Source organism: Mesoplodon mirus (genome assembly GCF_964341445.2).
Source record: "Mesoplodon mirus genome assembly, chromosome: 14".
Classification (NCBI taxonomy): domain Eukaryota; kingdom Metazoa; phylum Chordata; class Mammalia; order Artiodactyla; family Ziphiidae; genus Mesoplodon; species Mesoplodon mirus.
In genome coordinates, this window is record NC_138990.1 from 46,365,987 (window position 1) to 46,383,545 (window position 17,559).

At 39.9% G+C, this 17,559-nt stretch overlaps 1 protein-coding gene across 6 annotated transcripts in view; it reads right to left on the minus strand.

Annotated features, from left to right (window-relative positions):
• Positions 1-17,559, minus strand: part of RBKS (ribokinase) — an 80,398-nt gene that overhangs the window by 33,127 nt on the left and 29,712 nt on the right. For all 6 annotated transcript variants that reach the window (XM_082643288.1, XM_082643285.1, XM_082643287.1 and 3 more), the window contains exons 4-6: positions 16,655-16,717; positions 12,929-13,093; positions 4,934-5,025 (exon numbers count right to left, since the gene is read on the minus strand). In XM_082643288.1, coding sequence (XP_082499414.1) covers positions 4,934-5,025; positions 12,929-13,093; positions 16,655-16,717 — 320 coding nt within the window. The remainder of the gene's footprint in view (positions 1-4,933; positions 5,026-12,928; positions 13,094-16,654; positions 16,718-17,559) is intronic.

Consider the following 17,559-nt stretch of genomic DNA (forward strand, 5'->3'; position numbering starts at 1 on the left):
TTGAATGTGGCCTGAATATCAGATGACAGTATAGAATTACTGATAATTTTCCTAGGTGTGATAATGGTATTGTGGTTCCTCTTAGGAGATGCAAGCTGAAGTATTTAGGGGTGAGGGATCGTGCCTGCAACTTTCAAATAATTCAACCAAAAAATAAATACACACAGGGGAGAGGGGAAGCCAGTGCAGCAAAATGTTAACAACTTTTTTGGTGGAGAGGATATGAGTATTCACTGTATTGCCCATTCAGCTTTTCCTTATTTGTGATGATTTTCATAGTAAAGAGTTAGGAGGAACAAAGAGAGTTTTACAAAAGAAATAAGGGAAGTGGGGAGGGAGGAAAAGAAGCAAGGAAGGGGCCACTGCCAATGACTTTTGGTATAAATCATACCCATAAATTTCACACCTAAATTCTTTTAGGCTTCTCTTGGGCCACAATGCCTTTTGCATATTACTAGTTTGCAGACCACTCATTTCTTTTGTTTGTTTTGCTTGAGCAAATGGAAGCAGAGTAGGAGAGGCTCTGATATACAGCAGAAAAAGCAATGTGCTGATGTTCAGAGACCTCCACTACTCACTAACTCTGGAAACTTCCCCAAGTCACATAAAGTCTGTAAAATGTAGGGCTTGGACAGGATCAGTAGTTTCCTCCTAGAATATAAAAAATCCTCTGGATGAAGTAGGGGTGAGGGGCTGCAGCCCTGCTTCCTCATCCCCCAGGTACCCACCCAGCATCTCCAGGGAACCTTTATGGTTCTGGGATTGGCAGCTGAAAATTCACTGGACTAGATGAATTATATGATACTTTTTGACTTAGAAAGTTCATAACCAAATTTTGTCTTTTCTCTATTACAGTTTAATCATATACTATCTCTTCCTAAGAATGGGTATATCCCTTCCTGTGCTTGCTCTGAATGTGCCCAGACTAACCCTTCTTGGTGCCTGTAAATCATCCCACAGTGTCTGCTCATTCTTGGTGTCAGTCTTCCCAGGAGCATGTGTTTCATTAACTTGACCATGTACCCCCCAGCGCCCCCCTTACCATCTTTTCCATAGACCCTTTCTTTCAGTCTGTGTGGGTTATACTGTGAGGCCACTTTCCTTTTTCTTTTTATAAGTTTTGCATTGATCTTCATTACTGGGATATTTGTGTTGAGTTGGATAGTTTATTTTCAGAAATATCGATTTCTTGTGGTTTTTAAAAACGTTTTAAACAGCTATTTTTTAATGAAAAATCTTGAACATGAAAAATAATGCACAAACACTCATGTACCTACCACCCATCTTTAATACATTTTACTTTATTAAATTTTACTTTATTTGCTTCCAATATTTTTCTTTAAAGAAGTTAAATATCTTCCATATATATTATTTAGCATTGTACTTTTCACCTTAACATTTTAAAATTTGTGTTGATATATGTAGCTTTCTAAAAAAAACTGCACTGTATTCCATACTGCAGATATATGCAACAGTTTAAACAAAATCTGTTCTCTTTTTCATGGACACTTTGGTTTTTTCCATTTTCCCCTTTTACAAGCATGTAATCCTTTTTCCTCTGGCTATTTAAAAATATTTTTATCTTTATTAAGCTCCTTGATTTTATGCAGTTCCACTAAAATGTATGTTAGTAGAAAGTTATATTTATTTATCTTATGCGGTACTTTTAACACACTTCTGATCTTTTGAGAGTTCGTGCCTTTTCTCAGTTCTAGAAAACACCTTGCAGTTTCTCCTCTAACATAGCTTCTCTTCAGTTCCCTCCATTCTCTTCTTCCTTCATTCCAATTTGACACATGTTGAAGCCTCTCAAGCTGCTAACTTCCTCTTTAACAGTTAAAACTATTTTTCTTTCCATGCTATTTTCTAGGTGAATTGAGTTTTCTACCTCCAGGTGAATTGATCAAGATTCTCTTTCAGTTCACGAATTCTTCATTCCAGTCTGATGTTTATCTTTCTAATGAGTGCTTTAAAAATTTTTCAATGACTATTTTTCATTTTCAGGACTTCTAATTGGTTGGTTTTCATATTCACAGACTGTTGCTTTGATTCTGTTTTTCTTTCGCAATTTCTTCTCCTTTTTTAAAGAATGAGAATCTTAATCATACTTATTTTAAAGTCTTTTTGCATTGTTTTATTATTTGAATTTCATCTTGGGCAAATTTCTCTTCAGATTGTTGATTTTGCTGGATCTCTAGCAGCAGTACATTTCTTCATCTGCAGGCTCACTCTGCTCGCAGTGAGTTGGAGAGTCTGCACATTTCACTCCCATCAGGTTTATCCCTGCCTTTCTAGTGATTTTACAGCTGCATCCACTAGGTCCCCAAGGGGCTCTAAACCAGAGCCAGGTGTTAGGTCGGCAACAGAGAGTTCCTGTTCTGGGGGGTATTGGCACTAACTGCCAATCCAGTCACTAAGTCATCAGTTGGCTTGGTTTTCTTCCTGATCAGAGGCAGTCTCTCTGTCCTCCTGTCTCTGCAGGTCGGGAGCTTTCTATATGTTGTAGTCTCAAGCAGCAGGCATAGCAGCTTCCTCCATTCTTTTTCCTTAGCAGGGAAGCCTTAGCCCAGCATCTCTGGTTTCTAGCCTGGGCACTGCTCCAGTCTCCCATGAGTGGCACACTTTCAGTGCCCATTACCCATGGGAGGCAAACTTCCACACACCTATGCCAGCTTCTGGGACTGGAGTACAGCACACCCAAGGCTGAATCTCTGTGATTCTGTTGCATTTCTGATCTGTGGAGTTATTTATCTTGTTTTTGAGCTTGTGAGTGTATTTTCATTGTCTCTTTTTGTATTTATGTATCAATGGTTTGTGTGTGGCACAGAGGGAATATCTTAAAGCATGAATTTACATTGTTATCATGGTTAGAAGTCATCTATGAGAATGTTAAGCTTTAAAAATTTTTCTTTATTAAGTTTTTTAAAATTAATTTTTATTGGAATATAGTTGATTCACAATGCTGTGTTAGTTTCTGCTGTACAGCATTGTGAATCAGCCACACATATACATATATCCACTATTTTTTAGATTCTGTTCCCATATAGGTCATCACAGAGTATTGAATAGAGTTCCCTTTGAGAGCAATTTCCTTAAAGACCAGAGTTCATTCATTTATTCATTCATTCAATAAGCATTTACTAGGTGCCAACTCTGTGCCGAGTACAATATAACAGATGATAATTTCTAAAGATAACTATCAATATATATCACATCATACATGCTCTTTTCACACTGTGACAATGACAACCTTCTATTGAGAGGTGGGGTACCAGGGTGGACTTTCCTACCACAATCAACAGAATGGGCCAGAAGAGATGCTGTGTGACTTCCAAAGCTAAGTCATAAAAGCCACCATGTCTTCTGCCAGGCTCTTGCGCTCTCTCTCCCTCACCCCTTCTCAGGAGACTGTATCTTGTTGGAACCCAGCTTCCATACTGTGAGGAAGCCCAGGCCACAAGGAGAAGCCATGTGTAAGTGTTCTGGCCAATGGCCAGCATCAACGAGCAAGCATGTGAGTGAAAGAAGGTTCAGATGATTCCAGTCTTTGAGTCTTCCAGCTGAGAGCCCAGGTATCGTAGAGGAGAAACAAGCCATGCTGTGTCCTGTCTCAATTCCTGATGCACAGATACCATGACAGACAATAAATAATTCCTGTTGTTGTAAGCTACTAGTTTTGGGGGTAATTTATTATGCAGCAGTAGATAGCCATTGGGATACAATATGAATAAGAGATGTCTATTCTCTCCCAGGAGAAGACAGAGGTATTGAACAAGCAGTCCTAGCTGTGATGAGTGTTTGAAGAATCATTAGAGATGCTCTGTAAGTATCTAGCAGGAAAATCTAAGCCAGTTTGGCAGTTGAGGGTAATCTAACTTCTTATTGTGAAATGGTCACTCTCTCCCACAATTCCTTTTTCCTAGCACAATGCCTGGCCATGGTGGTTGCTCAAAAATATTGCATAACCTATTGTGGCTTCTTAAAATTAGCTTCCTTGTTGCAGTCTTCTTATTTCCTTTATGTTCTGAGAGATGAAGTTAATAAAAAGGCAGGTCAGGAAATCCTAGAAACCTTCATTCAGCCTTTGCACCAAATGAAAAATTAATAGTTCATTAATTATAAACTTTCTTTCTCTGTATGTTGCATTGTATAATATGTCTTGCCTCCCAATGTTGGAGGAGAGTGCTGGTCTAATACTGTTTGGCCTATAAGAGGGAAAATATTGAAATTTTCTTCCTAAAATGCTTTAGAATGGCATGATATGAATATATTGATAGAGATTTTATGCAGATATATACATTATGACCCTCAGGTGGACTGAGACGGTGCTCCCCTAACAGAGTGGCCACCAGGGCTTCCCATGGCATCAATGGAGAACCTCTTGTCTGTCCACCAGTGCAATCACAGGGTCTTCACAACAGAATGCAAATGCTCCAGGGTTGTACATTAGTTTGCATTGCTTGATAAAATATAGGACTCTCAGTTAAACTTGACTTTCAGATAAACAACAAATAATTTAATGGTATGTTTAGTATATTATTCCTTATTTACCTGAAATTCAAGTTTAACTGGGCATCCTGTATTTTTGTTTGCTATCTCTGGCAACTCTAATACTAACAGTAATTAGTCCATAGAATATGGAATGATTAAAAAAGAAAACAGAAACTAATAGTACGAGGGCAGGGTGGGGACTAAAATTAGCTGAGGTTTGATAAATGCCCAATTATGGGTATGACTCAGGGAATCCTTTTTCTTCTAGGACTCACTAGTTTCCTTTTCTCTACATCCCAGTCATCCAAAAAAATCTGTTTTCATTATGCCCAAGAATTCACATGCAGTCAAGCTGATGAGGTAAGTCCTGATTCTCTGCTTTATTCACGTACATGAAAGTCTTTTGGTTTCTCAAGGAATGAGCAAAACCTTCCATCCTTACCTCACTTTCATTGCAGCATAACACATCTGAGAGAGTGTAGAACTGGGGGTCTAGGTCAGCAATGGCAGGCGCTGGGTTGAACAGTGTTTTTACTACAAAGGAGTGAAAAAGGGGTTCAGTGGTTATCGTTTTTAACATGGTGCATTTATGGACATTGAGTAAGGGAAATCCCCAAGTACAACCATTTTCCCCATTAGATTAAAAATCAGGGCTTCCCTGGTGGCGCAGTGGTTGAGAGTCCGCCTGCCAAGCAGGGGACACGGGTTCATGCCCTGGTCCGGGAAGATCCCACATGCCGCAGAGCGGCTGGGCCCATGAGCCGTGGCCGCTGAGCCTGCGCGTCTGGAGCCTGTGCTCCGCAATGGGAGAGACCACAACAGTGAGAGGCCTGCGTACCGCAAAAAAAAAAAAAAAAAAAAAAAAAAAAAAAATCAACTTATTTACATATGTAGAAAAGTCTGGAATCTCAATCTCCGTGATAGCCTAGTATCAATTCCTTGTTATGTCCATTTGCTCTACTTTTTACTTTACAACATTTCAGCTTCAAGGGCAAGCATCAATATTTACAACTAAGGTGATTACAGAGTTATGGCAAAGGACAACAACATTAAAGAAAAATTTGAATGTTGTGGCATGAAAGGACATGTATAAATGTGAACATGCAGGCTGGTGAACATTTTTGTGGGTTACTGTGAGTGCTTAGATGCAAAGCTAGTTCATAAATCCATTTTCCAGGAAAGTAAAAAAGAGATGATAGAAAGGAAACAATGAAGAGCTTAAAAATTTCCTGGTAAGAATGGTAAGTAGGAAGTTCATGTACATATCCACGTTTTGAACACCTATGTATGTCTTCCAAATATGTTGCACTTACTCATGCAAACATACACATTCACACAAAAGCTTATAGTCTTGGCTTCTGTGGGCAATCTGGGAACGTAAAGGAAAGGTTGATAAAGGAGGAGAAATTCAGTCAGAGGCTAAGAGCTAGCTCAGACTACAAGAGGAGGAGGATGGGGACAGCAGAAGGGAAAAATGAGAATGTCACGGCCATCACAGTGTTGGAAGAAGTACATTTTTCAGAGGAGGAAAGTGAACCTCAGAGAGATGAGGTCAGTCTAAGGTCCTAACACTGGGAGATAGTTAAGGTGGGTCCCTACCCAGGGTCCTCCAGCTTGAAGTCCAGGGTTTGGTTGTTTCTAAAGTGGTTGCCTCTCTAGGCCAGGACTTTGTCCATAGCAACACAAGCCCCCCATGCCAATTCACAATATTTAAAAACAGCCTTTGTTCTGGAACTTTGTAAATTGTTTTTTTAAGTATTTAGAAATTATATTCATAGGAAGCTCTCCCTCTGTCAAAACACTTAACCACCAGCGTAGCCACCTAGATTGGTTGGTCTTCTTTCTTCTACCCAGGTCCACTGACTTATGTGTGTTTAGTAACCTTAATTACTATAGACTCATAGAGTAAAACTCTCTAGCTGCAGTCCCCAGAGACTCTTCTAGAACAGTGGTTCACAAACTTGGCTGCATATCAGCCTCACTAGGACAGCTTATTAAAATGCCTGACTTCTGGGCTCCACCTCAAACCCACTGAATCAGAATCTGGGGGTGTAAGGTCAGTGAGTGTGCACACTGACAAGTTCTCCACGTGGCTCTTCCATGGCTAGTTTGGCGCTGATGCATTCCACGTTCCTAGGGAGATGTGTATCAGCACGTGGCTAGTGGAAGCTGTCTACTACTTCTGCCTGGGGAGGCTAGCTAATCTACTGCTGCACCTTCTTTGGTCTTACTTAACATTTTGGTTCAGTCAGTGGATCTCGTCCAGTGGTTTATAGGTTAACACTATTCCCATATTTTTATTATTTTAGAATCCAGAATGTCCACCCACAGAAATTCTATGGTATATTTTTGGCTGCTCATATTTTTGCACAGGGTTATTGTGAGGCTTAAATTAGAAAACGGATGTAAGAGCCCTGTGTAAACTGTGAAGTGTTATACAAAAGTAAAGGATTATTACTGTTATTATATTGTCCTTTACCCATAGCCCAACACCCCCACCTGTCCACCCATCTCTTCTGCCTTCTAATGGAGTTTTTAGCCTGGCAAAAGTCTCTCTCATTGATTTTCCCGCTTTTGCAAGGTCTCAGAGATGTCAATTATGCATAAAAGCCATCATTGCCCAGCATTCTAACACACCCATTTACTTTTTAGGTTTTCAAAATAAATATGTTGTTCCCTATTTTCCTCAAGAATTAAATTGAAACACCATTGCTCACCTAATCTGATGCTCAAAGCTGCACTCAGCAGCTCTGAGCACAGGTTAGAGCAAGCTATCAGTATGCAACAATAGGGTAGAGCCATTCTTCTTATAAAAGTTCCATTTTATCCTAAAAGATCCTTGATCCAGCAATTCCTTTTCTAACCCTGCCCTACAGACATACACAGGCCTGCAAAGATGAGGTACAGTGACGTTCATTCAGCTCTGCTTGTAACAGAAAAAAAAACAAAAGAAACCTAAGTATCTATCAGAGTGGATAAAAAATTATGACACATACGTCCAATGGAATGCCCTGCTGCTGTTCAAAAGAATGAGGCAGATCTCTGTTTTGTCACAGAAAGACTTCTATATTTATAAGTGAAAAAGGCAGTTTTATAATAAAGTCTATGGTAGGATCTCCCTCTTTTTTGAACAAAACAAATAAAACATAGCTATATGTGTATTTACATTTATACACTTACATAGAAGAGAAAAAAGTCTGAGAGATTACTCACTAAACTAATAAGTGATTAGTTACAAAAGGCTGAGAATAAATCTGACCACAGATTAACTGCTATACATCATGCAAAGACATAATTCTTAAAATATATATAATATCTCACATCAAAAAACAAGTACATGGGCTTCCCTGGTGGCACAGTGGTTAAGAATCTGCCTGCCAATGCAGGGGACACGGGTTCAATCCCTGGTCCGGGAAGATCTCACATGCCGCGGAGCAACTAAGCCCGTGTGCCACAACTACTGAAGCTCGCGTGCTTAGAGCCTGTGCTCCGCAACAAGAGAAGCCACCTCAATGAGAAGCCTGTGCACCACAACAAAGAGTAGCCCCCGTTCACCGCAACGAGAGAAAGCCGGCGTGCAGCAACAAAGACCCAACGCAGCCAAAAATAAATAAAGAAAGAAAGAAAGAAAGAAAGAAAAAGAATTGCTAGTGTGTAGATACACAACAGATTAAAAAAAAGAAAAAATGAGTACACTGTGAGTGAAATGATGTAATGGAAAAAATGAGTACACTGTGAGTGAAATGATGTAATGTCTGGGTTTTGCTTCAAAATAATCCAAGGTTGCAGTCGGGGATGGGAGTAATAAGTTGGGGTATAGATGAAATAAGATTGGCCAAATGTTGATAATTGTTGAAGCTAAATGAGAGTATATATGAGTTTACCATACTTGAAATTTTTCACAATAAAAACAAATTTTTAAAAAAAATTTATTTTATTTATTTATTTTTGGCTGTGCTGGGTCTTAGTTGCTGTGCGCAGGCTTTCTCTAGTTGTGGCAAGTGGGGGTGCTCTTCATTGTGGTGCACAGGCTTCTCATTGCAGTGGCTTCTCTTGTTGAGAAGCACAGGCTCTAGGTGCGTGGGCTTCAGTAGTTGTGGCACATGGGCTCAGTAGTTGTGGCTCGCCGGCTCTAGAGCGCAGGCTCAGTAATTGTGGCCCACGGGCTTAGTTGCTCCATAGCATGTGGTATCTTCCCAGACCAGGGCTCGAACCTGTATCCCCTGAATTGGCAGGAGGATTCTTAACCACTGCACCACCAGGGAAGTCCCAAAAACAAATTTTAAAGAAACAATGACATTGAATTTTAAGCAACAATTGCTGGATTGAGAAATTCTACAATTTAATTTGACTGTAAATACTGTATAAAAATCAAGCAAGTCTTATTTGCCTGTATCTTACCAAGGGAAAGCACTCTTATCAAAAGAAACTGGATACATAGGCTTCGAGTCTAATAACTAAATTTAGGGGAAAAGTGAAAATACCATAAAGAAAGGAGTCTCTTTGGCTCATGCTACCATAAATAAGCATGAATACTTTACCATGATGAAAAAAAAGTGAAGAATTAGTAGATGTAGTTCATCAAAGAAGAATGCAAATTTGTAATAGTCAAGATGAAAAAAAACCTGATGTCATCCTGGAACCATGCAAAACTAGAGAACACAGGATGTACCATGGAGTAACTTGGAGTTGCAGAGGTGACTGACAGCACCCAACTGTAATTATTATTCATTACAACATATGACAGACTAAACTCCCAGTTGTCTTAACAGCATGTCAATGGCTGGTGCAATAATGTCAGTGAGGAACTGGTGAGGCCCAGGGAGGCAGCTGTACAGGCGCAAAGACAGGAAAATGAGGTGGAAGCTCTTAATGATGTCACCATGGAGGGCAGGGGGCTGGACAGTTAAGAAGGCCCTAATAACGAGCTCAGAGAAACAGGGGAAGAAAATCACCCTAAGTAAAGAAACCGCAGGAAGGTTGGGCTACCCAAAACACTGGCTTAGCAGTCTCCCACTCTAGAGGTTCTTCTCTGTGACTTGAGCAGCAAAAACACCCAAAGCTTGGGCTATGTGCTGGACCATGTTATTGTGAAAGTCAAGGTGGCCAGCCAAGAAATTTTGTTTGCCAAATGGAAAAGGACTAAAGTGGCATTAAAAGATATTTTGTATCCTACCTAGAGTTTAATCTTGGCGATCTTACAATCTCAATTATTTATAATTGTTCCTGTAATGTCCCATTTGCTTTGAAATGGATATAAAGACCAGAACCAACAGGCATAATTTCATCACAAGCAGCTGTACCACCAGCTCTGCCGTGGGCGTACCTCACACCACTGTGACCTAGAGAGGAGGGGGCTGTAGAAGGCTCCCACGTCATTTTTGGTGTGGCAGGTGCTGTTTAAAACCAATACTTTCATTTTGGTAAAGAGAGCGATTTCTGAGATAGTATAACCAAAGATGAAGGTGGAGGGTCTTTTTCCTCTGTATTTTAACAACTGATATATAATCCAATTATACAATGTGTTTAATTCAAACGTCACTGCTTGTAAGTATACAGATAAGTATACAGATAAGGGAGTTGTGATAATAAACCCATAGATGATGATGATGACAAGGATTTTACCATCTTTCTTGTAGATGGAATAATGCTGATTAGCACATATGCGGCCTTGTGGGGTAATGGACAGGACACTCAGCGCTCAACAGATCTTTATGCTCTGCCGGGCCTGCTCTGTGATCAGCCCATTCTCACATTGTGACACTGAAGAACTGTGAGAGCTCTCAGTCCAATTCCCTTGTTTCACAGAAGAAAATGAGGCTCAGTGCAAGGAACTGACTTGCATGAGGTCCCCCATTTGGTAAGTGATTGATTCTGAATTCAAAGCCATACTTCATGACTCCCAAACCAGTGCTCCTTTCATTGTACCACTCTTCTCTCAGGTGAGAATGAAGACGCATTAAATTCAAACACACACACACACACACCATAGTATAAAATCTAAGCTGTGTCTGACTGGTAACTACCAAATGGGGACCAGTTGAGTTCTAGACAGAGGCTCCTGTGTGCATGGGCACTTGTGTGTGTGTTTTATGAGGCAGAGAGGGGACACATTGCTGAGAACACTCTAGGGTCTTGTCTCTATGACTCGAGCAGTAATAACACTCAAAGCTTAGGCTACATGTTGGACATTGTTACAATTCATGGATTTCACTTTTCTAGAGATACTCTTCATAAAGGCTCAGTTCCTTGATATCAACGGGATGTGGCAGTTTCTTTATTTAAAGTGTGCTCTAGGACACAGAACTTGGGTCTTGGAGTCTGGAATCCTGGTTTCTACAGTGACCTTGGTTGAGCTAATTACTTAACCTCTCCGAGTCTGCCTTCTCCCCTTCAGTCTGGGAGAATAATGCCTGCCATATTTTTGTCCTAAGGTTTTTCTGAGGATCAAATATACATGAAAGTGCTTTATAAACTGTAAAGTACATTAAGTGCAGGAATTACTACTTCCAATATTACTATATAAGAAAGATCATGCAGAATCACTACTTAGGCATGCTGGCTCTCAGTAAAAATGTGAAGCAGGCTAGGTGATCTTTGGCCCTCCATCACCTACCCCCACCCATTCCTGATGCCTCAGATCCTCCAGCTCCTCGACTAGAAGAACTGCCTGGCAGGTGATGGAGGAGGCATTGCTGGACGCCCCCCCCCCCCCGACACAGATGACAGCCCGAGTCAGGCTGCCTGTCCATCCGGGTAACTCTAGCCTCACCTGTGAGAGGTTAGCTCCTCAACTGTGGTTCCTGTACCTTTCTCTCTGCCACAAGCTGGGTAGGTAACAGGCCATTAGACTAGGACAGAGGGAACAGTCATCTCTGAGAAGCAAGGGACAGTAGGAAAAGAGAAGTTACATGAGAATATACTTTGACCTGTACAAGGAAAGACAGGAGCATGAATGAAGTGGCACGGTGTGTCAGTGCAGAGAATGCTCACCATAAGCCTTAGACTTTATCTGTGACACCCTGAGAAAATGTAACCAAATGGGTTTTGGCTTAAAATTCTTTCTGACAGCTTCGAGTCCATTAAAAATACATTAAATGTCAGTGAGAATTTGCCACAGCATGTTGTTTTGCCAAGAGGAAATTTGTTAAATCAGGACATACATTTTAAAATTCTCCACAAAATCATTTCAGTAACTTATTTTCCATTTATTGCTATGTAGAGCACTATACACTTTGAGAGGATCACTTATATAAACACACAGATACATACACACACTTACTGTTCTTTTTCTTCTTCTTTTTTTTGGTTTTGTATCTTGATGAGAAAGTTTTATCTGGAAAAGTCAATGTGGTCCTCTCCCTATTTTCTTCTTAGTATAATTCACAGAACTATGGCCACAATATCAAGGAGAAGCCACTGTCTTACAGTGGCTACTTTTTATTTTGATTTTTTTGACCAAAGGGTGCTGAGATCAGGATATTATCCTAATTTTAATTTAAAGAGAGAAGTGAAAGAGAAAAGAAAATTGGTGTTTACTGAGAAGTACTACACCATACTTGGCATCATATTTTATTTCATTCTTAGACCAATTCTGTAGGGGAGTATTTCTGTATGCATTTAACAGACAAGGCTCAGAAAAATCAGATAATTCTGCTAAGACCACAAAGCTAACAAGGAACATAAATGGGATTCTAACTCAGAAGACGCTTTCCCCACTAGTCAGTGGTAAAAAAGAAGCAAACAGAAAGAAGCTATCTGTAGTTTTAAAAAGTTGGTTATGTGCTGGGGTTGAGAGAAGGGGAGTGGGTGGGAGAACAGATGAATCAAGATTAGCCACGAGTCGATGACTGTTGAAGCTGGGTGATAGGTTTCCTTATACAATTCCGCCTGCTTTTGTGTGCTTGAAAATTTCCAAAGTCAAAGATCAAACAAAACAAAAAGAGCTGCTTAAAGGACATTACAACATAGAAAATATTACATATAAATAATCTTTTGTTGTTTATAGAAAAGACAATAAAATTTTACAAAAAGGAGAAAGAACAAATCTTCAGTTCCTTGAGATGTTTATCCAAATGTACCTGGGCAGTGATTATACATGACCTGCAGCTTAACCTCTGCTTGTCAGAATGGAACTCATTCTACTACTTAGAGTGTATCTTGGACAATGGGCTGCTTCAAAGATTCTAGTTACTACTTGAATTATTTCTGCCAACTAGATTGGAGATTTGTATTTCAGAATATCAGAAATGCTACTCATGTTATTTTTTCACTATTTTTAAGGTTTTCTAACATTATCGAGAACTACAGGAAGACAGTGAATCTCACAGATGGGAGAAAGAATATTTTACTGCAGAAAAAGTATGGCTTTGCTTAACTTGAAAGGTTAACAGTGATAAAAGCTTTTACAGAAAGAAGGACAAATGTGTAGAATTACCTCCACTGCTGTGGGCTATTCTCAGGGCTTCCAAAGAAGCTGCTGGAGTTACTTCTAGCTGGCAGATCATTACTTTGGCTCTGCTAATGGCACTGGCTGCTTCCCTCAGGTCTTCAGTATTCAAAAGTAAATTTGCTCCAGCCACTATAACGATGATATTCTGGCCTATAAAGAATTTCTACATGTTTATATTAAAAATCAAGCAAAACGAAGCAACGACATCCTGCAATGTTACAATCACCCTTAGAAAGTCATTATATATAAATTGTGTTGTAAGTATTAATTCTAGCATTTCTAAGCCATTCAGGTTAAATTTCGTATTCCTAATGGATCTTCCTTTACATCTCTGTAGGAAGCACATTATTCTGATCATCTTGAGAAAAAATCTAAAAAAAAAAGATTTCCCTTATCAATATTCTTATATATTTACAAAGAGTATTAGCTGATGAATTATATATAACATACTTAAAAATTTTCTCTTATGGGAAGTGGCTGGTACAATATATGTGGTAAAGATTCTGAATCCTAAATGACAGAGGTCATAATGATGAGTATAAATAGGAATCAGCTTGCTTAATGCTAAAAACTAATGCTCTTTAGCATGCAGTCAGTTCATGTGTGTACCCCAGGGTATTCAGAAAAGTGATTTTGTAAATCAAAACACATTTTATGATATCAAACATGAAAAACTATACGAGATAACTTAAGGTAGGGAGAGAGTGATATTTGGCCTATACTGTACTAGATCAAACAGAAGCAGGACTAAAGAATCTTGTATGCTTATCACTTGGACCCACTCTCTACAATCCTACGCAAGTGAGGGAGGCGTGGTGGTGCATTTTCTCTGCCAGGTGAACTCTCAGGAGCTGTGCTGTCCAGTACGGTAGTCATGAGCACAAGCCACGTGTGGCGACCAGGCACTTGAAATGTGGCTTGTCTAGAGTGCAATGTGCTTCAATCGTACAATACATAGCAGATTTCCAAGACTGAGTTGTAAGAAGGTAAAATATCTCATTAATTTTATTTATTTATTTATTTAAATTTATTAATTAACTTATTTTTGGTTTCATTGGGTCTTCGTTGCTGCGCGCGGGCTACTCTTTGTTGCGGTGTGTGGGCTTCTCATTGCAGTGGCTTCTCTTGCTGTGGAGCACAGGCTCTAGGTGCGCGGGCTTCAGTAGTTGTGGCACGCAGGCTTCAGTAGTTATGGCTCACAGGCTCTAGAGCGCAGGCTCAGTAGCTGTAGCACACAGGCTCAGTTGCTCTGCGGCATGTGGGATCTTCCTGGACCAGGGCTTGAACCCGTGTCCCCTACGCTGGCGGGCGGATTCTTAACCACTGCACCACCAGGGAAGTCCCTCATTAATTTTAAAGAACATTTTGATTACACGTTGAAAGGACAGTATTTTGGATATACTGAGTTAAGTGAATATATTAAGTGAATATATTAAGATTAATTTTACCAGTTCCTTTTTACTTTTTAAAATGTGGCTAATGGAAAATGTAAAATTACAGACGTGGCTTGCATTATATTCTATAGGACAGCCTGACCTAGGGGGATGAGTTGCATCAGTCTTTTCTGTGCTCTAGGCTGCTTGTGCTGATCTTGTATAGGCGTGACCTAAAATTACCTCTGACCGCAGAACACATGCTGGCCTATCATCTTACCACAGATGTGTCTGTTGGCCAAGGAGGACTTAATAAAGTGGGGATGGTTCAGCATAAACCCTATCTCAGTACTGGAAAAATTCAAAGTACCCGCACACTGAAAGACAGCATACCTCCTCGCCTTTCTCCTTCAGTGACCTCATTCTCTCTGCTACAGTCAACTGCTGCTCTGTGTTGCTGACTCCTGAATAGACATTTCTGGCCTGGCCTTGGCTGATGAGTGACAAAGCCCAAGACGAAAGCTGTCTGGGGGACACTGCCATATGGCGAGCTCGTTCATGCCTCAAATTAAACTTGTCAAAACTGCTACTCATCCCTTCATTTAAAGATGCTGATTGTTGCCTCTCTGGGTATTTGTGTTAGCTCTTCTACTACAATCTATACTCTTGAGGGCATTACCATACACTATAAACCAGACAGAGTCTACCATAACAGGCACCCCATACACAATATTAAATATCTTTGCACGGAAAATGCAGTATTTTGTTACACAGGTAAGAAAGAAACAGAACTTGATATCCCTAGAACACAAAAAAGAGGTTTAAGACAGGGAATGAGCTGCTGTTAGCAGCAATAATTACTTAAATGTAGCTTAAAATAATGGACACAGACTGCTGTTAGAATGAAATCTTTTATCTACTGTCTTTAAGTGGAATATATTTTTGGGGGGGTTGTTATTGCAACTTTGAGATCACTAAAGTAGAACTAAAAATACCATAACTTCATTATAAATGATTTTGTGAAACTGCATTATAAATAAAAGACATATTGTGACAAATCCTAATTTAAAACAATGCACTCTGACTTCTCACAATGCAGTAGGTTCTTCTGTCCTAGGTGCTCCATGAAATGCTTGGTCCTTCTGAATGTTAATTCTAATTTTAAAATATCTTATATAGGGCTTCCCTGGTGGCGCAGTGGTTGAGAGTCCGCCTGCCGATGCAGGGGACACGAGTTCGTGCCCCGGTCTGGGAAGATCCCACGTGCTGCGGAGCGGCTGGGCCCGTGAGCCATGGCCGCTGAGCTTGCGCATCCGGAGCCTGTGCTCCGCGGCGGGAGAGGCCACAGCAGTGAGAGGCCCGCATACCGCCAAAAAAAAAAAAAATCTTATGTAGGTGTTTTTATACTTAAAATAGTTGGCAGCAATTATGAAAAGTTTACTTGAGGGTAAAGGGAAGTTACTGATCCCCCCCCATAAATTTATTTATTTATTTATTTTTGGCTGTGTTGGGTCTTTGTTGCTGTGCGCAGGGTTCCTCTAGCTGCAGTGAGTGGGGGCTACTCTTCGTTGTTGTACACGGGCTTCTCATCGCGGTGGCTTCTCGTTGCAGAGCATGGGCTCTAGGTGTGCAGGATTTAGTAGTTGTGGCACACGGGCTCAGTAGTTGTGGCGCATGGACTTAGTTGCTCTGCTGCATGTGGGATCTTCCCGGACCAGGGAACGAACCTGTGTCCCCTGCATTGGCAGGCGGATTCTTAACCACTGTGCCACCAGTGAAGTCCTGGAAGTTACTGTTTTTAAAAGACAAATGTTTCAACTATTGCAAGGCCTCGTGACAGGCATAGCTGTATATATAGACTTTTGAGATTTGTTTGCTGTTTAAAGAGCAGACAAAATTGAACACTAACAATAAGTTAGAAGTAATTGGTTGTTGCCATTTGCTCAGTAAATATTCTATAAATATGATTCATCAACTTTCTTTTGCATCTATCTATTTACATTTATTTACTTAGTATAACTGAAATGACAGATGAATACTTAACTACTTTAGAGAGAAATATCAATTCTGGGTTCACGTGAAGGGTAATGGAATTCTACAGAATATAAGTATAATTTTGAGGCAACTATACTACTTCATATGTATTGGATGGACAATTCTGTATTTGAATGATCAACTAGGGAAGTATAAGTAAAGGGCAACATATATATTTAGATTGGAAAGACCACACATTAGAACTTGGAGTGGTGGTTATGGTAAGAGATCCATAGGAATAGGGTAAAAATTGATGCTTCTGCTCTAGTTCTGGAAATGATACTCCAATATGTGAAACACATACCTTCATTACTGACAATTATAGAAGCAGTTCCTGTCGCAGCATCTTTAGTCTGATATGTAAATTCTAAAAGAAAAAGGAAATCACAGTCACGTATGTACAGCCTGGCAAGGATAATCTGTTTTAACAATTTCAATGCACCACTAATCCTTGGAAAAACTTTTTAACCTTTAACCATCTGGAATGATAAAAAAGAAATAAGTAATTAGTGCTAATTTATACCCATCACCTATACAATGAGGAAAATACAAGTCTTCACACTTAGCTGCGCCTTTTTTCTACATTAGTGGCAACGCAGCAAACCACCCCCGCTTCCAATGCCTTCAGATTATTCACAGTTGTACACATATGCATTTTTCTAGACCACCATATTTCTTTTCTTCAGTGAAAGAAATGACAGACTTGAGATGAAAGACTGAAGGTCAAACTCATAAAATGAGATTGTTTGATTTTCTTCATTTTCATAAGCTTTGCATCTCATCAAGAACTATGGTCTGGCGTGTAAATGGAAATGTTGATCAGGCAGCCTTTGGCAGCAGCAAAGAGCCTTGAACTGGAGCCAAAGACCTGCACTCCAGTCCTGGCTCTGGCTCCAGCTAACTGTGTGCTCTTGGACAAATTCAGAACCAATCTGGCCTTCAGTTTTCTCTTTTGTGAAATGATGGTATCAGCATCAGTGGTTTCTAAGATCATTTCCAGCTATGACATTCAATAACTTTTCTTAAGATATCTTTTGTGAATGCAGCACCTCTTTTCTCTTGTCACCTACTTTTGAAACATTTCTATGAGATGAATGCTTGTAACCTCCTATCATTTTATTCCTGTCTGGAGAAACGTACATGAAAGAATTAACCAAAGGATATTTAAGCAAGACTAGACAAAGCTGTGCATAAAAATTCTCTGGCCAC